A 22158-nucleotide genomic window follows, 5' to 3' on the forward strand; every position below is an offset into this window, starting at 1 on the left:
AATTCACGAATTATCTTCCCAGTGATTTCGTAGAACGTCACGCAGCAAACACAGTAGGAAACATAGTAGAACAATAAATTAAATAGCCAGGCAACAACGTAAAAACTATGTAGAATTATGGAATCTATCGGCGCTCTGGTTGGTGGCCGGGTGTCTCGGGTACATTCTAACAACCCTGGGTTGCCTGATAACAAACATAGTCAATCATTCGCCGTTCTCTTTTAGCCGGTGCACGACAATCAGCTAACCTACACGTGGATTCACTTCACAAGAGACAATAGGGAACAAACTAGCCACACTTACTACAAATTCACTTCAATGCACACATGCTGTCATTCGAGGTAGAGTTGAAGTGATAGTTCTAATATCCAAATCTATGACCCGCCATTCATTATTCCAAACTCGTTACAAACACATCAGTTCTTCTCAACTCTGACTCCATTCTCCTTCTTCTTCTCCCCGTTGGTCTCCCCGTTGGTCTCTCCGTTGGTCTCTCCGTTAGTCTCAGGTGAGGCAACAATGTCCCGAGCCTGAGCCAGCTCCTGACCCATGGCCATCAGGTGCATCACATCAGCACTCATGATGATCATGCTCATCCTCTCGGCAGCCTTCTTCAGAGCCTCGGGGGATCCGAATGGAGGGGCGCCAAAGGCAAAGCCGGAGTAGGGCTTGTCGTGCTTGTCCAAGACGGAGAAGAACTTCTCGCGGGCGTCCAGCCACTCCTGCTCGTCACCACCCATGCCCATGTTTCCGGGGAGGTTCATGCTCAGCCGGCAGTCGAGGGAGCCAAGCCACACAAGGTCGATATCAGGGACCTCGGTGAGAATAGCGTCAAGGTTGTTGATGCCTAAGATAGGACGTTAGAACCCGAAATTATTCCACATGCCAATTATTAACTTACCCTCAAGAGTCTCGATTTGAATCATGATGGCGGCCTGGTCGTTGAGACACTTGTGGAGGTCGCGTGTTGAGTCGTAAGGAGTATCAGTGACATAGGGGATCAGTCTGAATGGGGGAGCTGATCGAGTGCCGTTCTGCTTCGTACCATACTTGGCAGACGAAACAACATGCTTAGCCTGTTCCACAGTCTCAACCTTGACAAAAGTTAGCCCTGTTCCCAATTGCTTTATCTCAAACAACTTACCTGAGGGATGACGATGCTCGCACCAGCGTCCAGGGCATATCCAATGGCTGCGTGGTCGTGGCCAGGAACTCTAACCCAAGGAATAGTGCGGCCCTGGCTCATAAAGATGGCCTCGTGGACCATGGTCGTCATAGTCTCAACGTTACAAGATGTGTGCTCCCAGTCGATCCAGACACAGTCAAAGTTCATGGGGGCCAGGAGTCGGGTCAGGGGAACGGCACTCAGGCCAGCGTAGTAACCCAGCAGAGGAGGAATCTTCTTCTTGTGAGCATCTCGAATAGCGTCACGGGCTCTGTGAGGCTGGAAGAGAGAAGGGGCGGCATAGGCTGCCATGCCTTGGGGAGCGGTTGAGGCCATTGTGAGGTGGTTGAGAGATTGTTGGATGTGGAACTGGACTGAGACAAAGAACGAACCCGGGCGAGCTCTCTTATATAGTTGCTAAGTCTCCTACACGCGTCTCCCTTCTCCGTATCAATATCCAGAACGGATTTAACCAACAGTCGCCATCTTAGGTCCGATTAACTTGCATGCCGCTGACATTGCAACGGCCAAGCCGCAACAAAGGAACCCGGTTATAGCGGAAGGGGATGGTCAGACTCTCTAACGTTAGAAGTTCTAGTTCAGTCAGCAAGTAGGAAGCTTGTTTGGCACCTCTCTGACCAGCCCTAGGAGAAAAACAAATGGACCCGGATCTAAGGCTGAGCCCGCGGAGGTAATCTCTGCGAATCGACAGGGCGGCCAGTCGAGATCGGCAAGGCGGGGACCCATCGTTAGCAAGTTCTGCCGGAGTTCGCTGCGCTGGGTTTCACCTATACGATCCTAGCCGCATTGATTAAATCTCTATAATGTTCCATTACATCAACCTGCCTTGTTTGAGGAGCTCCAACAGTGACGAAGCCAACAAATCGAGCTTACGCGATCCTTGCCACGTTGGTCCCCGAGTGACACTCAACAGTGTGAGACTCCTTCTTCTAAGCAAAAGGGCCTCGCCGCAAGCGAGAGCCATCCTCAGGAGGGATGATTACAGTAAACGAAACTAACTTCAGCCACTGCGCTGTCAATTCATCAAGGGTTGCGGTCTAGTCGTTTGCGTCATGACTACGAGGCAAGGGCGCAAAACAACTCAAATCCAGTCCTGGCTCTCACGTCAGCGAATGCCTTGTGGAGATTCCAAACAAACAAAATAGAAGATGGAATATATTCAAGGGTTGTCAGCGAATTAACCCTTGCTCCGGGAAGCGACTACGGATTACGGAGGTGGATTGCTCCGTCCGGACCCGTTAATCCCGTGGTGTTCGCACTTGGCGACGCCGAGTTCCGGGGTCAGACCTCTTCACCGCCGATAATATGGGGTCTCTCCAAGCTGCATGGTAGAAATGTCGGGGAACATGAACAACAGGCTATGCCGCTTCTAGAATTAAGCTATAACCTGGTCTCTCTACCTGGTTTCGCAGTCATCGGCAGCACAATCCCATCTTGGTACCCCGTCGCGACGTGCTTTCCTTCTGGACTCCACATGCGACTCTCCATTGCGCCTCTTCCTGCGCTGAAGCGAGACCAAGAGGCCTCTTGAATCCACCAACCATCACCTTCCATGACGGCCTCCTCAGCATTAACGTGTACATAGAATGAATAGCTCAAGCTCGCCGCTATGCCCAAGTCGTGGCCGTAGCCTAAGTGGTTGCCGAGCATGAAGAGGCTGTTTCGGTCTGCTTCGAATGCGTGGGTTACGACATGCGCATTGACATCCTCCTTGGGGATGGGCTTGAGCAATCGGTAGTAGATAAGCTCCCTCCGGTCAGGTATGGGCTTATCGGCGTTAAAGGCTGTCATATCGACCTTGTACATGTCAAGGATTGGAAACGCCCCATGGCCGGCATTTGGGAACTTGGCCTTTAGTCCATCAAGGTCAGCTTGTGGGCAAGGGTCCCATTCGTCTGGCTTTCTTGACGACAGAATGTCTCTGTATCGTTCTTGAGGCGGAGTGTCCTGGACATCATCGGGGCTGGGAACAGGTCGCTTGAAGGTGACGAGGCATGTCAAGCAGGTGTTGTCCAGTTGTCCTTCAGCATCGGATATGGGGAAAGGTCCTGCAGGATTACTCGAGGGCTGAGTTGGTTGACGCGCGTTGACTAGACGAGTTGAGAACGATCGACTTGAATGAACTTCAGACACGTCGAGAATGAAGGGACGATCAGAGCGCCCTGGGTTGGTGAAGACTGCGTGGATGGACTGGACTTGGTGAGTGAGGGACGCGACCGTGAAACGAAACGACTCACATGAATCCCGCGCTTATTCCCGTTCACACCATTTCCTTCTTCGTGGTCCTCTTGCTCAACAACACGCGCCGCCGCAAGAGATGATTGCGCGTAGACGACAGCACCATAAGCTCCTCTCGTAATCTTGGGTGGAGCAAGTCCCAGTGAGTCCCAAGGGAGCTCCTTGCCCGGCTCCCAAGCTGGCTGACGGCTCATGAATCGCTTGACGCATTTTTGCGACCCCGAGGACTCATCTGAAAGCTTGACCAACTCCAGGGCTTCCTGGAAGGATAATCGCGTCCATTCTCTGGATGCTGCCATCGGGCTGAGATGCCGACTGAGGGGTGCCGAGGCCAAGACTTGAGGGGCGCAACTAGGACAGTGACCTCTAGGCTCTGATAAAACTTGAGAAGATGAGTCTTTGAAGGTGTTTTGACCAGTGTCTACTCCTATTGAGACGAAATGACCTGGCCAATAGTCGCAATCAAGCACGGGAGCACGGGAGGTTGTTGTTCAAGGCCGGTTTGTCGCCAATTGGCGTTACCGAGGTCCTTTCCGTTTTGGGAAGATAACTGACACAAGACATCGTGTTCCAAAATTACCGGTCAATGAATGAGATATCGTCGGCGAAAAGACAAACGGCTTCTCAAACATGAAGTCGTTTATTTTAAGAGGAAAGAAAATGCCGCTCTTCTTTAGGTTGGTGCAAATAGCCGTGAGCTTGGCCGAGCATGCAGACTCGTAAAGCCACTGCACTTTAAATGGACCCTATTAGACGGCAACATTGGGTTCAAATTGAGCCTCGGGCAAAGCGTGAGAGGCACCTAATTACATCTTTTGTTTTATAGGAGGGACGGAGGGTAAATCAACCCAAAAATCAGCCCAGGAGTATCACATTGCTACCCTGAATCACAGGCCTTGGGATGCATTTGGTGGCTGGGATTGGCGACACAGAAGCAGATAACAAGATAAGAGACGAGTGAATGGCCAATCCGACGAATGTTGACCTGGTTCCAGGCATTCTTTATAAAGCAGCTACAGTCTCCCCTTGATTTATGCGTGCTGCCGTTGAAATGAGCTTGGAGCATGATTCCAGCTTCGAGCGATGATGCCATTCTCGAGTCTCATTGCATTCACATGCAATATTTCCATTCCTCATCAACCAAGCCCACGCATCATCACAAAATACCAAGGAAATCATCATAATCACGAAATGAAAAAGTCAATTATCCAATCGGCCGGTTTCAAATTGTCTTTCGATGCGACGGACGTGGTTGTGCTGTGCTGCTAACTGGTCGAGGTACAGTACCTGCCTCCAGGCACAAAGCAGGACCAGAAGCTCCGGCCGAGTCATGACGTCGTCACTTTTTACCTTCCCTTTGGCGCCTCTCACAGGCCAGATGATAAGAATGAACCTCACCCTCGTCAACAAACCTGTCTCAAATAATCTCCAAAATCAATTGCTTCTGAGCAATCAAAGACTCAATTCGCCAAGATGCTGTCGTGTTTTGGCTGTGGCAGCGATAGCGAGGAGGCAGAGCGTGAGCCTCTGCTGCCGCGTTACAATGACGACACAACACTGCAGACACGTCTGCACGAGAAGCTCCATACATACCAGATGCTACGAGCCATTTCCAAGGGATATATGCCTAGCAACCAACAAGTCATCATTCACTTGCGAACACTTCTATCAGCCCAGATCCTCAACCCAGAAAGACAAGACCTGAGTCCATCCGGGCGAGCACTGGTCAGGACCATCAAGCTATGGATCACTCAATTCATCGAAGTCTTGCAGCACAAAAACGCCAGCGATCAAATACAGGACCTTATCTGGTATCTCACCAAAGCGCGTCTTGATGTGGATGTCGCCCACATTGAGCAGAGGGCTGCCAGAGCCAAGGCCCGAGCCGATGCCGTTGCTGCGTACAAGAGTCTGCAGACCGTCGGATCCTTGCTGCTAACCAATTCTGACTTTCGCATCTTTTTATCTGACCTGGGTACCGTTGGAAGAGAGGTCCTTCGAGACACCGCTTTTACTTTGTCTGATGTTTCCAAGCAGGCTGGCGAGGCCATCAAACCAACGAAGGAGGATGAGGATGCCCTGAAGCAGGCAAACGGAAATGGCAAATCACGCGCCGCCCCGTCGAATCAGGACTTGAAGGAAGAGATTGCCGACATCTCCGAGACGGTCAAGGACAGCGCCATTGTGGTGGCCGATGAGGCAGGTCAGAGCATCAAGGAACACGCCAAGGGCGACGAGGGTGATGCCCTCGTTCACCGACTCAAGCAGACCGTCCTCAACCTCCGGAAGCGCACAGACTACAAGGAGTCTGTCTCGACTCTGTCACTTCTCATCAGACGTTACCTACTTGCTTATTCGCACGCCGCCGAGGAGACGGTCCAAGCATTGGAGGAGGACACCCAGCCCAACCCCGAGGCCGACAGGGCGGTGCACAACTTTTGGCTGCTCATCACCTCGCTTGGTGACCACGAGCGCTGGGAAGATGTCAGGCGGTCATTCGACGCCGTCGTGGAAGATGGTCGAACGGACCCCAACTTTGACGAACTTGTGCGACAGATTGGAAACCTGGTGCAGGACATGCTGAGCGATCCCGACTTCTTCGACAATGCCGAGGAACGGTTCAAACGCTTGCGGAAGCAGTCCAACGAATTGACGGCCAAGTCATCCATCAGAGATGACCTGGACAGCCTACTGGCAAACCTACACGCTGCTTTCCAGTCAGTCTTGGAGGATACAGACATCAAGAAGCTCATCCACACAACTGAGAGGCTCGCCCAGCTGCTCTCCCCTGCAGGCCAGTACGCTAACAGCGATTTGGTCACCGACTCGGTCAACATCTTTGTACCTCTGCTCATCCAAGCCATCCAGTACATTCCGATTCCACGCGTCGAAGTGGCTGCGCCCGCCATTGACCTCCTGCTTGAGAATCTCATCCTGGAGCCGGGGCGTACCGTCAATGCGAGCTCATTTCTGCCCTTTAAGCTCAACGTCTCCACCTACAATAACTTTGAAGTGCGGAAGGGCCGGCATGGAACTGCATCCACCATGACCTCGATGATGAAGGTGACAGTGTCTGGTCTATCTATCGCGGCGGATGATTTGGGCTACTGGTTCCGTCTACACTCTGGCCTCTTCCGGATGGCAGATGAAGGCATTGCAGGGTTCCATCTCGACAAGCGCGGCGTGGATATCACTCTGGATATCGAGATTGGCAAGGACCGTCTGGAGCAGATCGTGACGTTGCGCAACGTGGACGTCCACATTCATCACCTCAACTACACACTCAGCAAGTCCAAGTTTGCGTGCCTTGCCTGGATCCTGAAGCCAATCATCCGACCCATCGTGCGCAAGGCTCTCGAGGTCAAGATCGCGGCTGGCATCGCCGAGGGGCTTCACTTCCTCAACCGCGAGATGCTCTACGCGCGGGAGCGGCTGAGGGCGACACGGATCGCAGATCCCAAAGATTTGTTAACCTTCATTCGGGCCGTCGCGGCACGCCTCGTCCCTGCCCCCGATCCCGACATTGAGGCCCGTGTCGGGGTCAAGCCTGGGCAGGGCGTATTCCGGGGGCGCTATGCACCGGGGAGCTTGGTCCGGCTGTGGGAGATGGAAGGCAGGGAAGCGGAACAGAGGCTGTTTGAGTACGAGCAAGGAGGATGGAAGAATGAGATTTTTGACGTTAGGACGAGGCGAGCGTGAGCATTCGATGAGGGGGACGCACGCACGCACGCACGTCCCATGGATTGCTTTGCTTTGCTGTATAATGCAGACACGCTCTATGGCTGGAGGCGGCAGGGGTGGGCAGAGTTGTTGGAGTTTTGTCTTGGTAATAGGACGACGGACAAAGGGCGGTCGGTGGTTCTGTTGGGATGGAATTACGGTACGGCACTGCACATTGTCAGTCAACAACACGAGAGAGTCGATCATGACAACCTGGAGCTGGTGTGACTGTGACAAGTGTTTGTCTGGGACATGAGAGAGGGAGCCAAGAAGCGGGCTGAAAGCCATTGGACCCCAGTCCAGCCGCGTGCCAGGCCATTCATTGCCAGGCCAGGCCGCCCGGTGAAGTGGGTTTTCCACGATGGGTATTTCCAAGCGCCCAACACCTGGAGTCGTGATGACCAACGGCAGCATTCTCTATCGTCAACAGCCCAGGTCTCGTCTCCGCTCACCGAAGGGGAGGATTGAAAAAGTAATCTGCGTCATAAAACAGGGCTTGGGGGTCTCAGTGGAGAACTGGGGAAAGCAGAAATAGGAGGCCAAGACATGACATCCATATGTTTTGTCTGTGCCCTCAGCTGGACTGGACGGTCAATTCAAGGTAGCATGGATCTCGACCTGGGAGGCTTTTTGAAAGCGGTAATCGAGTACGTGGACAGATGCCACATGCAGACAGACATGAATAGTACGTATTATGGATACACAAGTCCTTGACGACGACGACAACGCAGACAAGGATCAACACATCTCCTGTTTCTCTGGCCCGGGTCCCCTCCCCCTGGAGGCGTTGCCAAGATTGCTGCCGATGCCGTCCCCAGAGTCGTCGTGGTCGTCGGCGGCCGGGCCCCCTCCCCGCCCACCACGCAAAAGCCCGCTAAGCCCAACGCCGACGAGGCGGAAAAAGCAATTCGCTGTCGTACCATGGGGGTAGTGGTTTCCACTAAATCAATTGCCTGCTGTGCTGTGCAGCGAAGCGCAGCGTAAGCTAATGCTACTGCGAGCCATCCCACGGCGATCCGGACGGTGGCTGGCGGAGAAGGGGAGAAAGAGGGTCCTCTCGGTACCCATCCGCAAGGGGACTGCTGTGGTGGTGGTCACGAGATTGGGTGAGAGGGATATATCTGCATGGCTAGTAATAACTAGTTAGTATACAGGAGGTAGGTAATATGTAGTCGGTGCGTAGTTGAACTGGGTTCTGAACCTTGTACAGAAGGTAAATAGCTGCGTCTATGATCTGAGCGGCCCGCACTGCGCTTCAACTGCTACATGGCCCCCTTTCATGACCTGGGCTGGGGGGGCTTTTTGTTCTCGTTACCGTCCTCGGATTACCCCCCTTGGATCCCTTGTCCTAGGTCCTCCCCCCTTTGTGCCCGACCATCCGCGCTACCGGCCAACAAGAGCAGGGCATTGCTCATGGACATCCCTGCATCCCTGAACGCTTGATTCAACCGCCTGACCAGCGGCCGACCTATTAGGTGCTGTCTGATCACTGCTCGTCTTTTCAGTGCGCCCCCGGAATGGCTTACCCCGGACGTGATGCCTGCAGGACCACCGCAGCAAGCAGAGACCACGGTCCCCATTCCTTGGTTGTTGTTTTTTTCCTTCGTCTCTTCTGGTTGGCTTCCTATCAGGAGTTGCTGATTCTACCCCATTTGCCTGAACCCTCGTTCGCTTTTCCTCGGAGGGCGTGGTCTAGTGTGTCCTGTGTCCTTGGATCATGGACAAGTGGCTTACCCATCCCTACAAGCATCCCATCCCATACCCCCCTTCTCCCCGCGCCGTCCATCGATGATCGCCTCGAGACAGGCAGGCAATAGCCTACACGTCGTTCCTACAGGTCCGGAACGTCGCGATCCCCTCCTCTCACACACCCCCTTGTCTCTCTGCAGCGCAGGTCTCTCTCATGGAAAAGCCAGAGCAGCACCTCAGTGCCGCCACCCCAGACCTGCCTCTTCCTGAAAAAGCAATCCGACCCCATCTCTACGGTACACGGCCCATGGTCCACCTCGTGCCGGCCCCGGATTTCCCGTCGAATTGGTTCGGCGTGATCCTTGGGCCACACACCATTTGATCTCGGGGTCGTCGCTCGACTTTGGACCTCCCCCCTCTTCAATCTTCAATTTCCCCGTCCTTGCTGCCGTATTCGTCCCATATCTTTCTCCTTGTATCAAAAAGGATTCGATATCTATCCTATCTATTCGCCTCCTATAGGACACGACGCTTACCCAGGACCAAAAAAAGACTCAATCTTCTCCTCACTCATCACCAGAGCCTCGGCGGACCTTTCTGGCCCCACTTCCACCTTTTCCAAGAATCACGCCAGGCGCTGCAACGTCAAATCTGTTCTGTCGTCCTCTCTCTCCCCCGAGGAGCCGTTGGTTTGCTGCTGCTGCTGCTGGGAGCGGGATTGGGGAAAATCACGTTGCGAGGTTTCAGTGCTGGATCTTGGCTGCGAGGTCTGGGGCAGCGGAAAGTGGTTGCATTTCCAGCCTGCCGAAAGGTCGACGATTCACGAGCCCGGAGTTTGTAATCATCGCCAGATCGCCTGACAAGCGATTTCCTAGGTCGACAATCCGAGCCCAACGCGACCTCATTGGACCTGGATGGGGTAGTCTTTTACTCTTGCTGGATCAACCCTTACAGTCGCCGTGGATCTGAACCTCTGTTCTGGTGAAGCGGATGGCTTGGACGAGGAGGCACCTCTGACACCGCGCGCGGAGCCCCTCCATCCCCTCAAGCGAAGCGAAAGCTGTCGTGATGGAGGTAGAGGCAAATGGACAGAGTTCTCTCAACCTGCTCGAGACGTGGCGTCACCACCACTCGACGGGCGGCTGCCATGATGACCTCGCCGTCTCTCCGCTCGACTTGGCCTCCAACGACATAGCCCAGGTGCCCCGGTGTCCGGATCCAGACCCTCTGTTCAAGGTCCTCCTGGGAGACGGGCCGTACTCTACGGCGAGGCAGGGAGCTAGTCTGAGAGGTCCTCACCCCAAGGCGACGATATCACAGGCATGGACACCACGGTCACGAATCAATGTTCCTTCGACATTCTCCTTCACAGTCCTCGATGCGAGGACAAAATCCAAACCCCTTGACATACGGCTTCAACCGAAACCCATGGCCCGGCACGGCACCAAGCGGCGTCGGGTCATGTCCGATGTCGACGGCTTCAACACCGCCGGCCTGAGCGTCAAGAAGCGTCGGCTCCGTGCCGAGCTCATCACCAGCCGGCTCTCACAGCCATACTCACAGCCCGCGACACATATCCTCAACCGCGAGGGCCAGGACTCGGGCGACAAGCGGTTCCTAAAGATGGCGACGACATTAGACATGGCCAGAAGAGTTGCCCACCTTCATGCGACGTCCTTCCTACGTTTCTCAACCATGAACCGGTTACGGAGGAGGTTAAGCCTGGGGCAACCGACAACGAACGCGCGGAGATACGAGCAAGAGATTGCGGCTATTGCATCCAAGGCCTCCGGCAAAGGGGCATGGCGGCCTCAAAGCCTGCTAGACTCATCAGCGGGCAAGTCCATAAGGGTCTACCCAGTAGGCAACGGAGTCGTAGCACCTCCAGGAGCAGTGTTACCGACAAGACCCCAAGGTGCCTTCATGGTACCCAAGCCTGCCCTCCCACATGCCAAGCCCGTCCCCTGCCGGTTGTCCAAGCTGGCTGGCCGCCCTCTCTCACCTGCGGAGGTCGCCGCCACCAAGAAACGCACATCGCCGAGGATCCACCCCCTCCGGTCCCCGGAACTGAGACCGACGGGTCCTATGCCTCCGCTGGACGACCTGGAAGAGGATAGCTTCGCATACATGCATCCGGCAGACGACGACTGGGACGATGCGGGCGATGACCAAGAGAGCGTGTACTCTGACTTTAGCGTCTTGTTTGGGCAGAGTGGTGATGGCGTCGCAGATGGGGAGGATGACCGGTCATATGAAGAATATTTAGATGAGCTGGACGGCATCTGTTGGATGTCGAGGTAGCATGCAGGCTGCAAAGCGGCGTCTCGGGGGCATTTTCGTGGGAGTCAAACAAGCGGGATCCAAGGATTGTGTTTTTTTGCATGTAAAAAGTTTTGCGTCTGGCATTTGGGCGGCAGGTCGTGTGTTCTTTTTTTGCAAACGGGATTTTATAGGCATCAGGGAGCATTATCCAGCTTTAAACGATCGGATGGACTGGAAACTCAACTATTCTTCGGGCTTTGGCGAGAGGCATTCTGTTCTTTTTTTTTTTTCTCGATGAGCAACAAAATACTGTTTCTTTTTGACCAAAGGTTTTTAGATATATGAGCTCAGAGCCGTTGGCGCAGCACACGAGGCAAGATGGTTCTCGGCAGCTTCTTTTTGGTTGGGGTTTTTACTGTTTTACGCCAAGTTTGGACGCTCTGTCCTTGGCGATGTCGCACATGGCCTGTACGTATATGATTAGCAACTTGACAATGAATTGTCACATCTCGAGGTTCCTCGTACCTGTAACGCGGCGTCAACTTCCTTGGCAAAGTCCCCTCTCGTAATCCTGGTCCGCATGTCCTCCATGATCTCAGGCCTCCCTCGACCGTTCACGAAGACAACGTACCGCAGGCCAGGGAACTTTTCTTCATACTCCTTGTTGAGCTTTGCTAATTCCTCGCCTTCGCCCTGAAGATTGGCCTGCTCTGCCGCTGATTGTGCTGAGTCAACCTTCTTAGCCCCTAGCCGTGGATGTGATCCTAGGATGGATAGGAGGGCGGGATCAGGGTTGCTTGATGAGCTGGATGTGGCGAGTGAGAAGAGCTTGGATTTGCAGGCGTCGATGAGTTCTGAGTAAGATGTGTACTCGGCATTCTTCAAAATAGGGATGAGATTCGAGTGAATGGCTGGGCTCGGTTCGAACAGGAGGTCCAGGACCTTGACTTGTTCCGTCTCGTCTGCTTCACGTACGTCTTGGGGCCGCGGGAGGGACATGGTGTATGGACTGAAGATCGAATTATATGGTTGATAGACTGAAGATTCCAGATTCAACCCCAGAACAGGGCGATAGGAGTAATTTATATGCACATCAAAGACGATCCAACAAGGTAGTCCAACCCCGGAGATATGCGAGACTCTGAAGCGGTGACGGCCGTCGAGATAAGCCCCGATAAGACGGAGCCGATGAGGTCAGGCCTCTCTTATCGTATCACGTGACCTCGAAGCTTCCGCCTTGGATGGTCAGTGCATCGGCAAAATCTCGACTAGGTGACCGTCCGTCGCAACCAGAGCTTGGAGTAGACGAGTTGCGCTTTACCCGACGACAAGCAATTGAAGGCTCAACGAGCTTAAAGTAGCAGTCGCCATGCTTTGCGGAAGTAAGCTTGGTCTTTTTTTCTGCGTCTTGAGAGCGGTGCGCTGACATGGGCAACAGTTTCAGGAGAAGCTCCTCAGGAGCCCGTCGTGTCCAAGAAATCCGGTGCGTACATCAACAACATCAAAGTTCGCGAGCGCCTCGCGCAGAACAACCGCTGACCTATTGCAGGTGTTGTTTACGAGAAGCGTCTTATCGAGCAGTACATCAACGAGCACGGCACCGAGCCCGACTCTGGCGAAGCGCTCACCGCGGAAGATCTCCTGCCCATCCACTCGTCGCGTATCGTCCGACCGCGTCCTCCCACCCTCACCTCCATCCCCGCCCTCCTCGCAACCTTCCAGAACGAATGGGACGCGCTCGCGCTAGAGACATATAACCTCAAGGAGCAGCTGGCGCGCACCCGGGAGGAGCTTGCCACAGCTCTGTACCAGCACGATGCCGCTGTCCGAGTTATTGCCCGACTGTCGAGGGAGCGAGACGAGGCCAGGGATGCGCTTAGCAAGGTGACCGTGACGGGCGCCGCTGCCGACGGTGACCAGATGATGGTGGACAGCGTGGAGAAGCTGCCAGAGGAGCTTGTTGCCAAGGTGGACGAGACTCATCAAACGTATGTGGTTGCCTGGGATGCGTTCGAAGTATTGGAGCTAACATTGCGTGCAGACTATCCAAGGGTCGCAAGAAGCGCCCTGTCCCCGAGGGCTGGGCTACCGCAGATGATATCTCCGCCTTTGAAAACGCGACCACACATTCTCTTCCAGTTCCCGAGGCCACTGCGCTGAGTGTCGGAGGTGCTAGCGCCGCTATTGGAGGTCTGAAGGGCCAGGCCGTCGTCTACGCCACCAACGAGGACAAGGTCGAGGTTTCGATTGCTGTGGAGGAGCCCGTGACGGACGCAGTATGGGCCGAGGACAGGATTGCCTTTGCTACTGGTCAGGGAAGCGTCAAGGTATTCCAGGAGGGTAACCAGGTAGCGTCGCTGAGCGAGCATGCTGGTGCTGCGACAGCACTGAGCCTGCATCCCAGTGGTACTATCCTGGCGTCAGTCGGCACAGACAAGAGCATTGTGTTCTACGATTTGACTTCGCAGAAGCGTGTCAGCCGCGCTTACACCGATGCTGGTAAGTTTCTACACTCGTCCTTTTACCTGACATGTTCTAACCGACTCTCAGCTCTTACTTCGTGCGCATTCCATCCCGATGGCCACCTGTTCGCCGCTGGCACAACTTCTGGCGACATCAAGCTCTTCATGACCAACACTCTGGAGCAAGCTGCAGTCTTCAGCCTGGGTGCCCCCATCCAGGCCCTCGCTTTCTCCGAGAACGGTTACTGGTTCGCGGCCACAGCCAAGGGCCAGACCATGGTGACCATCTTCGATCTGCGAAAGGAGGGAGATGCCGCGGTGGCCAAGGTCCTCGAGACTGGCGGGCCAGTCCAGTCCCTGGCCTGGGACTACAGTGGCCAGTTCCTCGCCACCGGTGGTTCTTCTGGAGTGACGGTTCACCAATACACCAAGTCCAGCAAGAAGTGGAGCGAGCCCCTGAGGAATTCCACCGCTGCTGTTGCTATCCGATGGGGAGAGTCCGCGAAGCAGCTTGTGACAGTCAATGGCGAGGGTGTGGTCAGCATACTTGGAGCGAAGGAATAGAGGGAGCATTCAGGAGGTTACATGACATAAAGATGTGGACTAAGAGGCGGCTGCGTGATTCCCTGGTAATTACTGTACAATAGGCCTCTAACAATGGGTCAAGAGACAGAGGATGGTGTTTGAAAATTGACAATTCAAAGGTTTGGTTTGGTTTGCTTCTGAACAATATTCTGCAGCTGCTGATACTGCATCTCGAGCCTCAAACGCCATCCGTGGACGCCCGGCCATCATGGATCAAATCCGACGCCAAGGTGGGCTTCCACATGGGCTTAGGTAGGCGCCCACCCCCTGTAACGCAGCCCTAGAGGGTCGGCCTGTTTGCCGCCTAACCGCCCCTGGCATCCGACAGAGCGACTTGTTTTTAGTGGCCCATGTAGCGGGGTAGAGGCTTCCAACAGGGTCCGTGGCACTTGTCGTCACGGGCATGGATGGATGGGCAGCAGCCTTGGCCTTGGGTCAAACGAATCGAGGCCATCGGATTTAAGCGTCGTTTACTTTTGAACCTTTCAACATCCAACTTGATATCTCTCCGCACCTTTAATTAACATCCAGCCTCGCTCCCACGGCTATTACCTCTTCTCCTCTCTCTCGAGATATCTACGCCATTAACATCGTTCGATCCGAATCCGCCGACTCCGTATCCCTAATCCGCTAGAGCCTGTCGCCTCGATAACCTCATTTCGAGTGTATCGCCACGCGACTACTCTGCCTCGCCAGGCACGGCTCATTCACGCTGCAAGCCTGCTACGCGCCTCTGATCTGCCTGGCTTGCTTCTGCTTTGGTGAATACGTCACGCTGACTCTTCACCATTGACAAACGCCGCCGCGACGGCCCGAATTGTCCTCGAATACAACCACCCTCTGCCATCTGCCCAACATGGCTGCACACAGGGACAGCATCCTCGAACTCTTCGGTGAAGATGACCTTATCGAGGTTCACGTCAACTCGAGCCGAAATCCTGCCTCGTTTGCCAATCTCTTTCTCCCAAACCCGAGAAGCACCTCATCATCGGCTCAGCCTCGTCCTGTACACCACCATCAATCGCGTCGAAGCGAACGACGCCCGCAACCACAAGGGCAGCAGCCACAGCAGCCTGCACCAGTCATCGACCTCACTGCAGAGCCTGACTCACCCATCCAAACAAGAGGATCGTTGCCCCAGAGCCGGAGCGGGAGGAACCCCAGGAGGACAAACTCGCAGCGGATATCACCTCCACAGCTTTCGAGGAGCGACGGCACCTTTTTCGGGCGCACTGCGAGCATTATTGATCTCACCGTGGATTCTCCCGAGGACGAGCGACCTTCGAACCCCCCGGCGGGCGAAATATGCGACCGCGCCCACGACCCGACGAGCTGATCGAGTTGGAGTTGATAAGTTCTATGCCACGAGAGCAATCGGGAAGACGCCCGCCCGCTAGTTTTGCCATCGGGTTGACTAGGACGATCGCCGGACTTTTAAGCCGTGATATTATGTTCCCCCCGCCCCAACTGGACGTCTCGCGAAACGCCTTTGCCCCACGAGAACCCAGCCCGAAGCCGGCCATGGAGCCCATCCCCCGCGCGAGAGGGCTTCACCCGCGACACCTGCACCGACCCCGAGAAAGAGTCTGAGAGCGTCGTCATCTGCCCGGCCTGCAGTGAAGAGCTGGCTTATGACCCGACTGGTACCATGACGCAGAGTTCTGTTGGAGGCAACAAGGGCAAGCGGAAAAGGGCACCGGGAGAGCACCATTTCTGGGCCTTGAAGAAGTGTGGACATGTACGCGAGGCATTTACTCTCTTACGAGATCAAACTGACATCTCTAGGTTTACTGCGCCGACTGCTTCGAGAATCGCAAGCCCACAAAGTCGAATCGTGACGGCGTTGGGTTCCGTGCCCCTGACGGAAAGCACCCATACACTGCCGCAAACGACCTGAGATGCGCCGTGGAAGGCTGCGAGACCAAAGTGTCTTCAAAGACCGAGTGGGTGGGGATCTTTTTGTAACGAACACAACAAGACTGTGCACAAGCGCGGCGCCAGCGCATGGAGTTGGGGGACCTTTGGTAATGAAGTCACGAGTGACGAAGGGCATATGGGAAGGGCATGGATCGGCGTTCAGGACTGTCAAATCGTAGATATTGGAGATACTTTTGTCTCAATCGAGGTCAACAGCTACTGACCAATTGTTGAGATATCTCTAAACGGCCCTGGTGAAGATATCCAGGCTTTTGACGACCTGGGCGGGTAGGATCTCCTGGCAAAAGAAAAAAGGATACTGGAGTACAGGTAAACAGAGTAATATTGTAATACAAACAAACGCCGTCGCTATGTAAAGGGTCTACAATCAGGTGCTGCCGCCCATGGCCCACGTCGAGTGGGATATGCCAATGACTCTAATCAATGCTTCTTGGATGTATGCCGTCCATGTTGATCCCCGAACTCCTAATCTCTCCAATGCCACAATTGTTCCTCTCGTTTATCGTCAGGTGGGCAAAAAAAGACCCGTCTCGTCATCATATCATAAGTTCGAGTGCAATCTCGTCCACCCAGTCCCCGCCGTACGACTCCTGTGAGGCACTCGGTCCAAAACTTGGCTGTGGCTTCTGGTTCTCTTTGTTGTTCTTTGGTGTGGGTGATTTTGTTGGTTCAGCGCGTTGCACTTGTTTAGGGGTTTGGTCAAAACGTCTGGTCGTCATGGGCGCGTTGTGTTTCTCGTTTGCTGTGTAATGCGGAGGATTCTTCTTCTCCTGCAGTGGAGGCGCTTGGATCTGAGGAGGTCTCGGCTTGTAGCTTCCAGCGTTCTTCTCAAACGTCTTTTGTGGCTTTGGCACAGTCGTTGCTGGCTGAGGTGATTTGGTGGTCTTAGAGCTCTCAGCTTCAGCACGTGCTACCATGCCAGCCTGAACACGCGCCCGTTCGCGCTGCTGAATCTTCTCCAATGCTGCTGTACGTCGGCTACGATGCAAGGCCAAAGACATTTGCTCGTGTGATCCAGAAGAGGTAAAGAATCGTCTTGGGGGAGGAGAGGGAGAGTCTGAGAGCGGTCCAAGAGATGGTAAGGGGTCAGGGTCTGCGGGCTTGCCAGGCTCCTCGTCGAGAACCTCCTCTTCCTCCTCGACAATGGCTGGGAGAGGGACCGGTGCTGACGGTATAATATCATCATCTTCCTCAAGTTCCCGTGCTTGTTGAGAGGATGATGGAAAGAAATCATCAAAGTTAAAGAGAATCGCTTGCGTACTCATAGGGGGCGCTTGGCGTGGAGGCGATGGAGAGGGTAATGCCGGTGGCTGTTCTGGTCGATTGGGGAGGGCTGGCTTAATAAAGTTGACTGAAGGGGGTTTGGGTCGGTGGAGGCCAAGGTCTTGTTCATAGCGATCCGAAGGTGGTCCAACACCAGCAAGTTGGTTCGAAGTTCCAACTTTCGTCCCTAGCACTGATTCGGGTGCTGATTCGTCTTTGCTCGTAGAGTTTCGATCGCATCCCTTGCTAGCCGCGGCTTCGAGGTCCTGGAGTAACTCCAAGGCCAGCTCTTCCTCAAAATCTGCGTCCAGTTCATCATCCATATCCAAAATGTTCTCTTCTATTGCTGGCTTTTCCAAAAGACGCTGTGAATTGTTGGCGACCAATGCTCCTCCTCTATCTCCCATCAATTCCTCCTCAACTTCTTGCATGTCTTCACGCCTTGGGCTTGGGGAAGGTCGTCGTAATTCGTCGTTCGTCGTAGCTCCAGCTCCAACATCGGGGGTATCTTGTTCATCCTCTTGTATGTCCTCCAATGTTCGCACTCTCTTCGCGGGCTGCTGTGCTTCCTCGTCGATGGTATCTTCGGCCGTCGTCTCTGTAGGGTCCGTCTCCTCCTCGATCGTATCGGCCTTCTCCACGTCTTTTCCCTTGGCGTCCCTTTCTTCGACCCTCCATTCCCCCGAACAAACCAAGAGATCGTCTCCTGGCTTGGCCGCACATTCACAAGCGGCAATCCCTTCTTGCGCTTCTCGGCCTTCTCTGCCAGTTCTTTTTCTTTCTTTTTCTCCCGGACGACCTTCGCCTTTGCTGCCGCTTTTTCTCGCTCAAAATCCTTCCGTATGCGCTCCTGCTCTGCCTTTTCTTGCTTCCAAATTTCGGCTCGAGTGAGCTTTGGTCCTTTGTTTGCGGATTTATATGCCTTCTGGACCTGCTTTGAGGTCATAGGTCGGAGAGGGGGCGTGTCTGGGGATTCTGCCCGACCCGGAAACTTGGGTATAAGGGTAAAGGTTCGTTGACCCATCTTTTGCGTTTGAACGACATCTGACCTAACGATTCGGTGGGCAATGGCGAGACATGGAGGGTGGTGGGCTTGAAGTGGTAGGAAGCGCGATAGTGGGGGATGAGATGGTGGTGGTGACGCGAAGTGGAAACGTGGTCACGTGGCTCCATCAACAAAGACAACAAATGCACGGGCTTCCCTTCTGGCGATTGCTATCCCGATATGAAGAGGGAGAAGAAGGACGAGATGTTGCATTTCATCAACTATGTGTTTAGATGTAATTGAGTCTTTCCAATCTCTAAATAATGGCATTTGAAGACCCCTACTTGTCCAGAGTCTCAACAGTCGGATCCCAAGCACAAGGACTGTAATCGGTCGTTGCAACATCCTCCACTTCCTCCGCCGTCAGCTCAAAGTCGTACAGCTGAGTGTTCTCCAAGATTCTGGAGGGCGTAACACTCTTCACTAGAGGAACGAGGCCCCTCTGTAGACTCCAGCGGAGCAGGATCTGCGCTTCCGTCTTGCCATACTTCTCTGCGAGGGCCTTGATCTTGGGCTCGCCGAAGCGTTCACCTCGCACGATGGGGCAGTACGCCTCAACAGCAATGTTGCGGTCTTGGCACCACTTGACGATGTCGGGCCTCGTGAGCCATGGATGAACTTCCCATTGACCCACTGAGATGACGCCTCCCTTGCCCTCTCCCCGCTCCGCTTCCAGCTCTTTGATGTATTCCTCGAGCTCGTCTAGATGATGGACACCATAGTTGGAGATGCCCAGGGAGCGCACCTTCCAGCCTCGACACACTCGACGAGGGCCCTCCACGCACCCTTGCGGGCGTCAGGTCCTCCATAGGGTGCATGGATGAGGACAAGGTCAAGGTAGTCCAGCTTGGTCTCCTCGAGCGCAATGTCCACCAGCTTATGAGCATTTTCGTAGCCCAGAGGGAACTTGCGCACAGGTATCTTTGTAGTGAAAAAGACCTCCGAGCGAGGGATACCAGAGGCAGAGATGGACGCTGCACTCTCGCCTTGATTGTGATACCCAGAGGCGGAATCGATCTTGAAGACTTAGCTACCTGTATAGTTTACCCCTCACGGGATACTTACATGACGGTAGCCTATTTCCAGAGCCTTTTTGCAGACATCGGTGGCTTGCTCGAGAGGACTAGACAAGTTAGAAATCATGGTTAATGTCCCTCAAGAAGACTCACGTTTGATAGACCTAGACATCAGAGTTAGCATGTAGCCGAAGGATGAGAACAATGCAACAAACTCCGAATCCAAGAAGTGGGATCTCATAGCCCGAGTTGAGCTTTCGAGTGGAGTTGAGTGCGAGCTTTGATGCCATCTTGCGGCTCATGAGGGGTTCCTAGCTATCCTCAGCATTTGCCGCTGGAATGAGGGGTTGAGATGATGAGGTCATACACTTTGTCGATAGAGGAGTTCCAGAGACTAATCCACGACTTGGATTACTATGAGCTTCAATGCTAGACTCTGGGCGGTTGCACTCTTTAAATACTGTTTTGGGTGACGAGTTGACGTTGTTAAGACGGGGTTAACGTGAATGAGGTGGAGATCATTACGCGGGGACATGCATGAGATCACCAATGAGTGCCCAAATAAAAGTTCCTAAAAGTTCCAACAACAAATACGAGTATTCAACATCATGAAGCTACCAATTAATACTATAGTTCTTCAGTCAAGGTCCAGGAGATAAGCTTAACACCGAATGATGATTAATCTGTAACAGCACTGACATAGTCTGGCACCGGAGGACACACGTAACATCATTAGTTGAATACTAAACTATATGACACTATCTACCATCTCTTGTTTAGTATCCTTGTCGTGTTCATCGTCGTCATGTTCATCAGCGTCGTCGTCGTCGTCGTCAAGATCAAGCATCGGATAGTTCAGAATAGCGGCGATATCACCAAGCATAGTCAAGCGTTGTCCGCTCTCATGGTCACTGCTCAGGATTCTTGCCTCGCCGCCGTCACTCCGGACCTTCTCAACCATAGCAACATACTTCTTGCGAGTGGCGAGGTCCTCACTGCGGAACAGCGAGTTGTTGACCAGCAGGACACCGCCGCCGGGCCCAACTGCGCCATCGTTGACGGCTTTCTCGACAGCCGAGGTGCCGTACCAGGCGCGGCCGTCATCCAGCTTGAGCATATCAAAGAATTGGTCCACGTACTGAGTTTCACGAGCAAATTTCATGTCTTTCATCTTGGCAAGGACCTCGGGGCTTTTGAGCACCTCATTGAGACTGTGGACATGACCCGAGTTGGTGTGAACCACGGTAGCCTGCTTGGCCACGGCGGTGAGGACCTTGTCCGCCTTGTCTCGCCCCTGGTTGGCGATGTACTGCTTAAAGTCACCAGCCACAAAACCTGGACTAGCCAGCAGCAGAGGTCGAGACTGCGTAAAGTCCATGGTGCGTAGGAGTGTGGACAGCGTCTTCTCATAGAAGCGACGCATACCTGCATCCTGATCCGACGCCAAATCACGCTTCTTGGGGATCACGCTCTCAACACGGACCTTGAGGACGGTCCGGAACTGGGTGATGAGGCAGATGTTGGCAAGTCCTTCCTGCATGACGACAGCAGCTACGGCGCCGTCCTTGTCATCCGACAGGGTCTCCTGGAGGGTAGCTTTGGCGATCGAGTCCCAGCCATCTGGCTTGATGATGGTGAAGGGGCGGTTGACCTCAAGGTCAAGCGTGTGATGGGAGCCCAGAGTGACATGGGGGTTCTCGGCGGTGACAGTGCCAGAGACGCGGAGCGATGAGATGACGGGATCAAAGAACGTGGACTTGACTTTGATGGCCAACTCGGTGTGGACGCGCTCAGACGCCGTGCTTCCCGTGTTGGAAGTGGTGACGACCTTGCGAATGGCGTGAGCGTGGATGATATCTCCAGGAAGGATGAGGTTGTATGCATGCCACTGATAACGGTGTTAGTAGTGTCTTGTCTGGGTGGAATGAGGCGCCGGAACGGCCCCGGGACGGGAGCGGGAGCGGTCAGTGTTTGAAGGGGAAGTGGCTTGAAACCAGAGGCATGTGGTAGGGAGAATACAGGGCAGGAATCAGGTTCATAGCGGGCATAAACTAGCATCATGAGTTGATGCCATTGTGAGGGTGTGATGGTGAAAGAGGGGGAGGGGTAACGGTAGAGAGATACAACAAGGGTCGTCGACGATCGGTAGACGGGAAACGGGAAACGGGAGATGGGAAACCAGGGGGTGATAGGACGGGGCTTGCATATTGAAAGGGACACGAGGGATGCTGATGGGGGGAGACAAGGGGACAGACTTTGAGGAATGGGGCGGCTGACCATATCTTCGGGATCCTCGGGGAGGAGAGACACGGTCTCCTCCTCGAGATTCTTGGGGACCTTGCGCGAGACTAGCTTCATCTTGATAGTATGGTATGGATGCTATTCTTGTGGCTGCTTTGGAATCCGCTGACTGGGTCCCAGGCCTCGGACCTCGGTGGGCTCGTGAGAGCGAGAAGGCAGATAGGAACAGGAGTTGGCCCGTGTCTGGACAGAGCCGCACGCGCAGGTGGTCTTTGTGTTTTTTGCCCACCTGTGAAAAGATCTGCCACCACTGTCGGGACTCAATAGGGATCTGACAACGGCGTGGGGTGTACCCGTTGAGCTGCGTGGCCAAGACGAGGCTGGCTGGCTGAAGAGGCACAGCAACAGCTGGATGCGGTTTGAAGCTGGGTACGGTATGTGTTAGTATGACCAGCTGCTTTCCGTATGGCGTTCAGCCAGGCACGCACGACACGGCACAACAGGGTTGACGAG

The 22158-nt window shown here is 54.2% G+C and overlaps 10 protein-coding genes across 10 annotated transcripts; 5 read left to right on the top strand and 5 right to left on the bottom strand.

Moving 5' to 3' along the window:
• Window positions 1-416: 416 nt before the first annotated feature.
• MRS44_008950 (uncharacterized protein) lies at window positions 417-1501 on the bottom strand (the record flags this gene model as incomplete). The annotated part of the gene is made up of 3 exons (XM_046283665.2): window positions 417-847; window positions 902-1094; window positions 1145-1501. 3 exons carry the CDS (start codon window positions 1499-1501, stop codon window positions 417-419), a joined length of 981 nt encoding a protein of 326 aa, XP_046132412.1.
• Window positions 1502-2566: 1065 nt separating this feature from the next.
• MRS44_008951 (uncharacterized protein) lies at window positions 2567-3723 on the bottom strand (the record flags this gene model as incomplete). The annotated part of the gene is made up of 2 exons (XM_046269749.2): window positions 2567-3376; window positions 3424-3723. The coding sequence occupies 2 exons, from the start codon at window positions 3721-3723 to the stop codon at window positions 2567-2569; spliced, it is 1110 nt and encodes a 369-aa protein (XP_046132413.1).
• A 1174-nt stretch (window positions 3724-4897) lies between these two features.
• Window positions 4898-7123, top strand: MRS44_008952 (uncharacterized protein; the record flags this gene model as incomplete). Its single annotated transcript, XM_046269750.2, has 1 exon — window positions 4898-7123. The coding sequence occupies one exon, from the start codon at window positions 4898-4900 to the stop codon at window positions 7121-7123; it is 2226 nt and encodes a 741-aa protein (XP_046132414.1).
• A 2778-nt stretch (window positions 7124-9901) lies between these two features.
• MRS44_008953 (uncharacterized protein) lies at window positions 9902-11134 on the top strand (the record flags this gene model as incomplete). The annotated part of the gene is made up of 1 exon (XM_046269748.2): window positions 9902-11134. One exon carries the CDS (start codon window positions 9902-9904, stop codon window positions 11132-11134), a length of 1233 nt encoding a protein of 410 aa, XP_046132415.2.
• Window positions 11135-11507: 373 nt separating this feature from the next.
• On the bottom strand, window positions 11508-12094 carry MRS44_008954 (uncharacterized protein; the record flags this gene model as incomplete). The annotated part of the gene is made up of 2 exons (XM_046276373.2): window positions 11508-11561; window positions 11621-12094. The coding sequence occupies 2 exons, from the start codon at window positions 12092-12094 to the stop codon at window positions 11508-11510; spliced, it is 528 nt and encodes a 175-aa protein (XP_046132416.1).
• A 370-nt stretch (window positions 12095-12464) lies between these two features.
• On the top strand, window positions 12465-14121 carry MRS44_008955 (uncharacterized protein; the record flags this gene model as incomplete). The annotated part of the gene is made up of 5 exons (XM_046272753.2): window positions 12465-12477; window positions 12534-12578; window positions 12645-13083; window positions 13137-13594; window positions 13646-14121. 5 exons carry the CDS (start codon window positions 12465-12467, stop codon window positions 14119-14121), a joined length of 1431 nt encoding a protein of 476 aa, XP_046132417.1.
• Window positions 14122-14998: 877 nt separating this feature from the next.
• MRS44_008956 (uncharacterized protein) lies at window positions 14999-15478 on the top strand (the record flags this gene model as incomplete). The annotated part of the gene is made up of 1 exon (XM_065621123.1): window positions 14999-15478. One exon carries the CDS (start codon window positions 14999-15001, stop codon window positions 15476-15478), a length of 480 nt encoding a protein of 159 aa, XP_065477195.1.
• Window positions 15479-15790: 312 nt separating this feature from the next.
• Window positions 15791-16107, top strand: MRS44_008957 (uncharacterized protein; the record flags this gene model as incomplete). The annotated part of the gene is made up of 2 exons (XM_046276374.2): window positions 15791-15880; window positions 15928-16107. The coding sequence occupies 2 exons, from the start codon at window positions 15791-15793 to the stop codon at window positions 16105-16107; spliced, it is 270 nt and encodes an 89-aa protein (XP_046132418.2).
• A 509-nt stretch (window positions 16108-16616) lies between these two features.
• Window positions 16617-18367, bottom strand: MRS44_008958 (uncharacterized protein; the record flags this gene model as incomplete). The annotated part of the gene is made up of 2 exons (XM_065621124.1): window positions 16617-17993; window positions 18071-18367. 2 exons carry the CDS (start codon window positions 18365-18367, stop codon window positions 16617-16619), a joined length of 1674 nt encoding a protein of 557 aa, XP_065477196.1.
• Window positions 18368-18668: 301 nt separating this feature from the next.
• On the bottom strand, window positions 18669-21762 carry MRS44_008959 (uncharacterized protein; the record flags this gene model as incomplete). The annotated part of the gene is made up of 7 exons (XM_065621125.1): window positions 18669-19090; window positions 19174-19405; window positions 19454-19511; window positions 19558-19568; window positions 19620-19715; window positions 20171-21292; window positions 21682-21762. The coding sequence occupies 7 exons, from the start codon at window positions 21760-21762 to the stop codon at window positions 18669-18671; spliced, it is 2022 nt and encodes a 673-aa protein (XP_065477197.1).
• Between the last annotated feature and the right edge of the window lie 396 nt (window positions 21763-22158).

Source organism: Fusarium solani, assembly GCF_023522795.1.
Source record: "Fusarium solani strain SB1 chromosome Unknown bctg00000005, whole genome shotgun sequence".
NCBI classification, from domain to species: Eukaryota; Fungi; Ascomycota; class Sordariomycetes; order Hypocreales; family Nectriaceae; genus Fusarium; species Fusarium solani.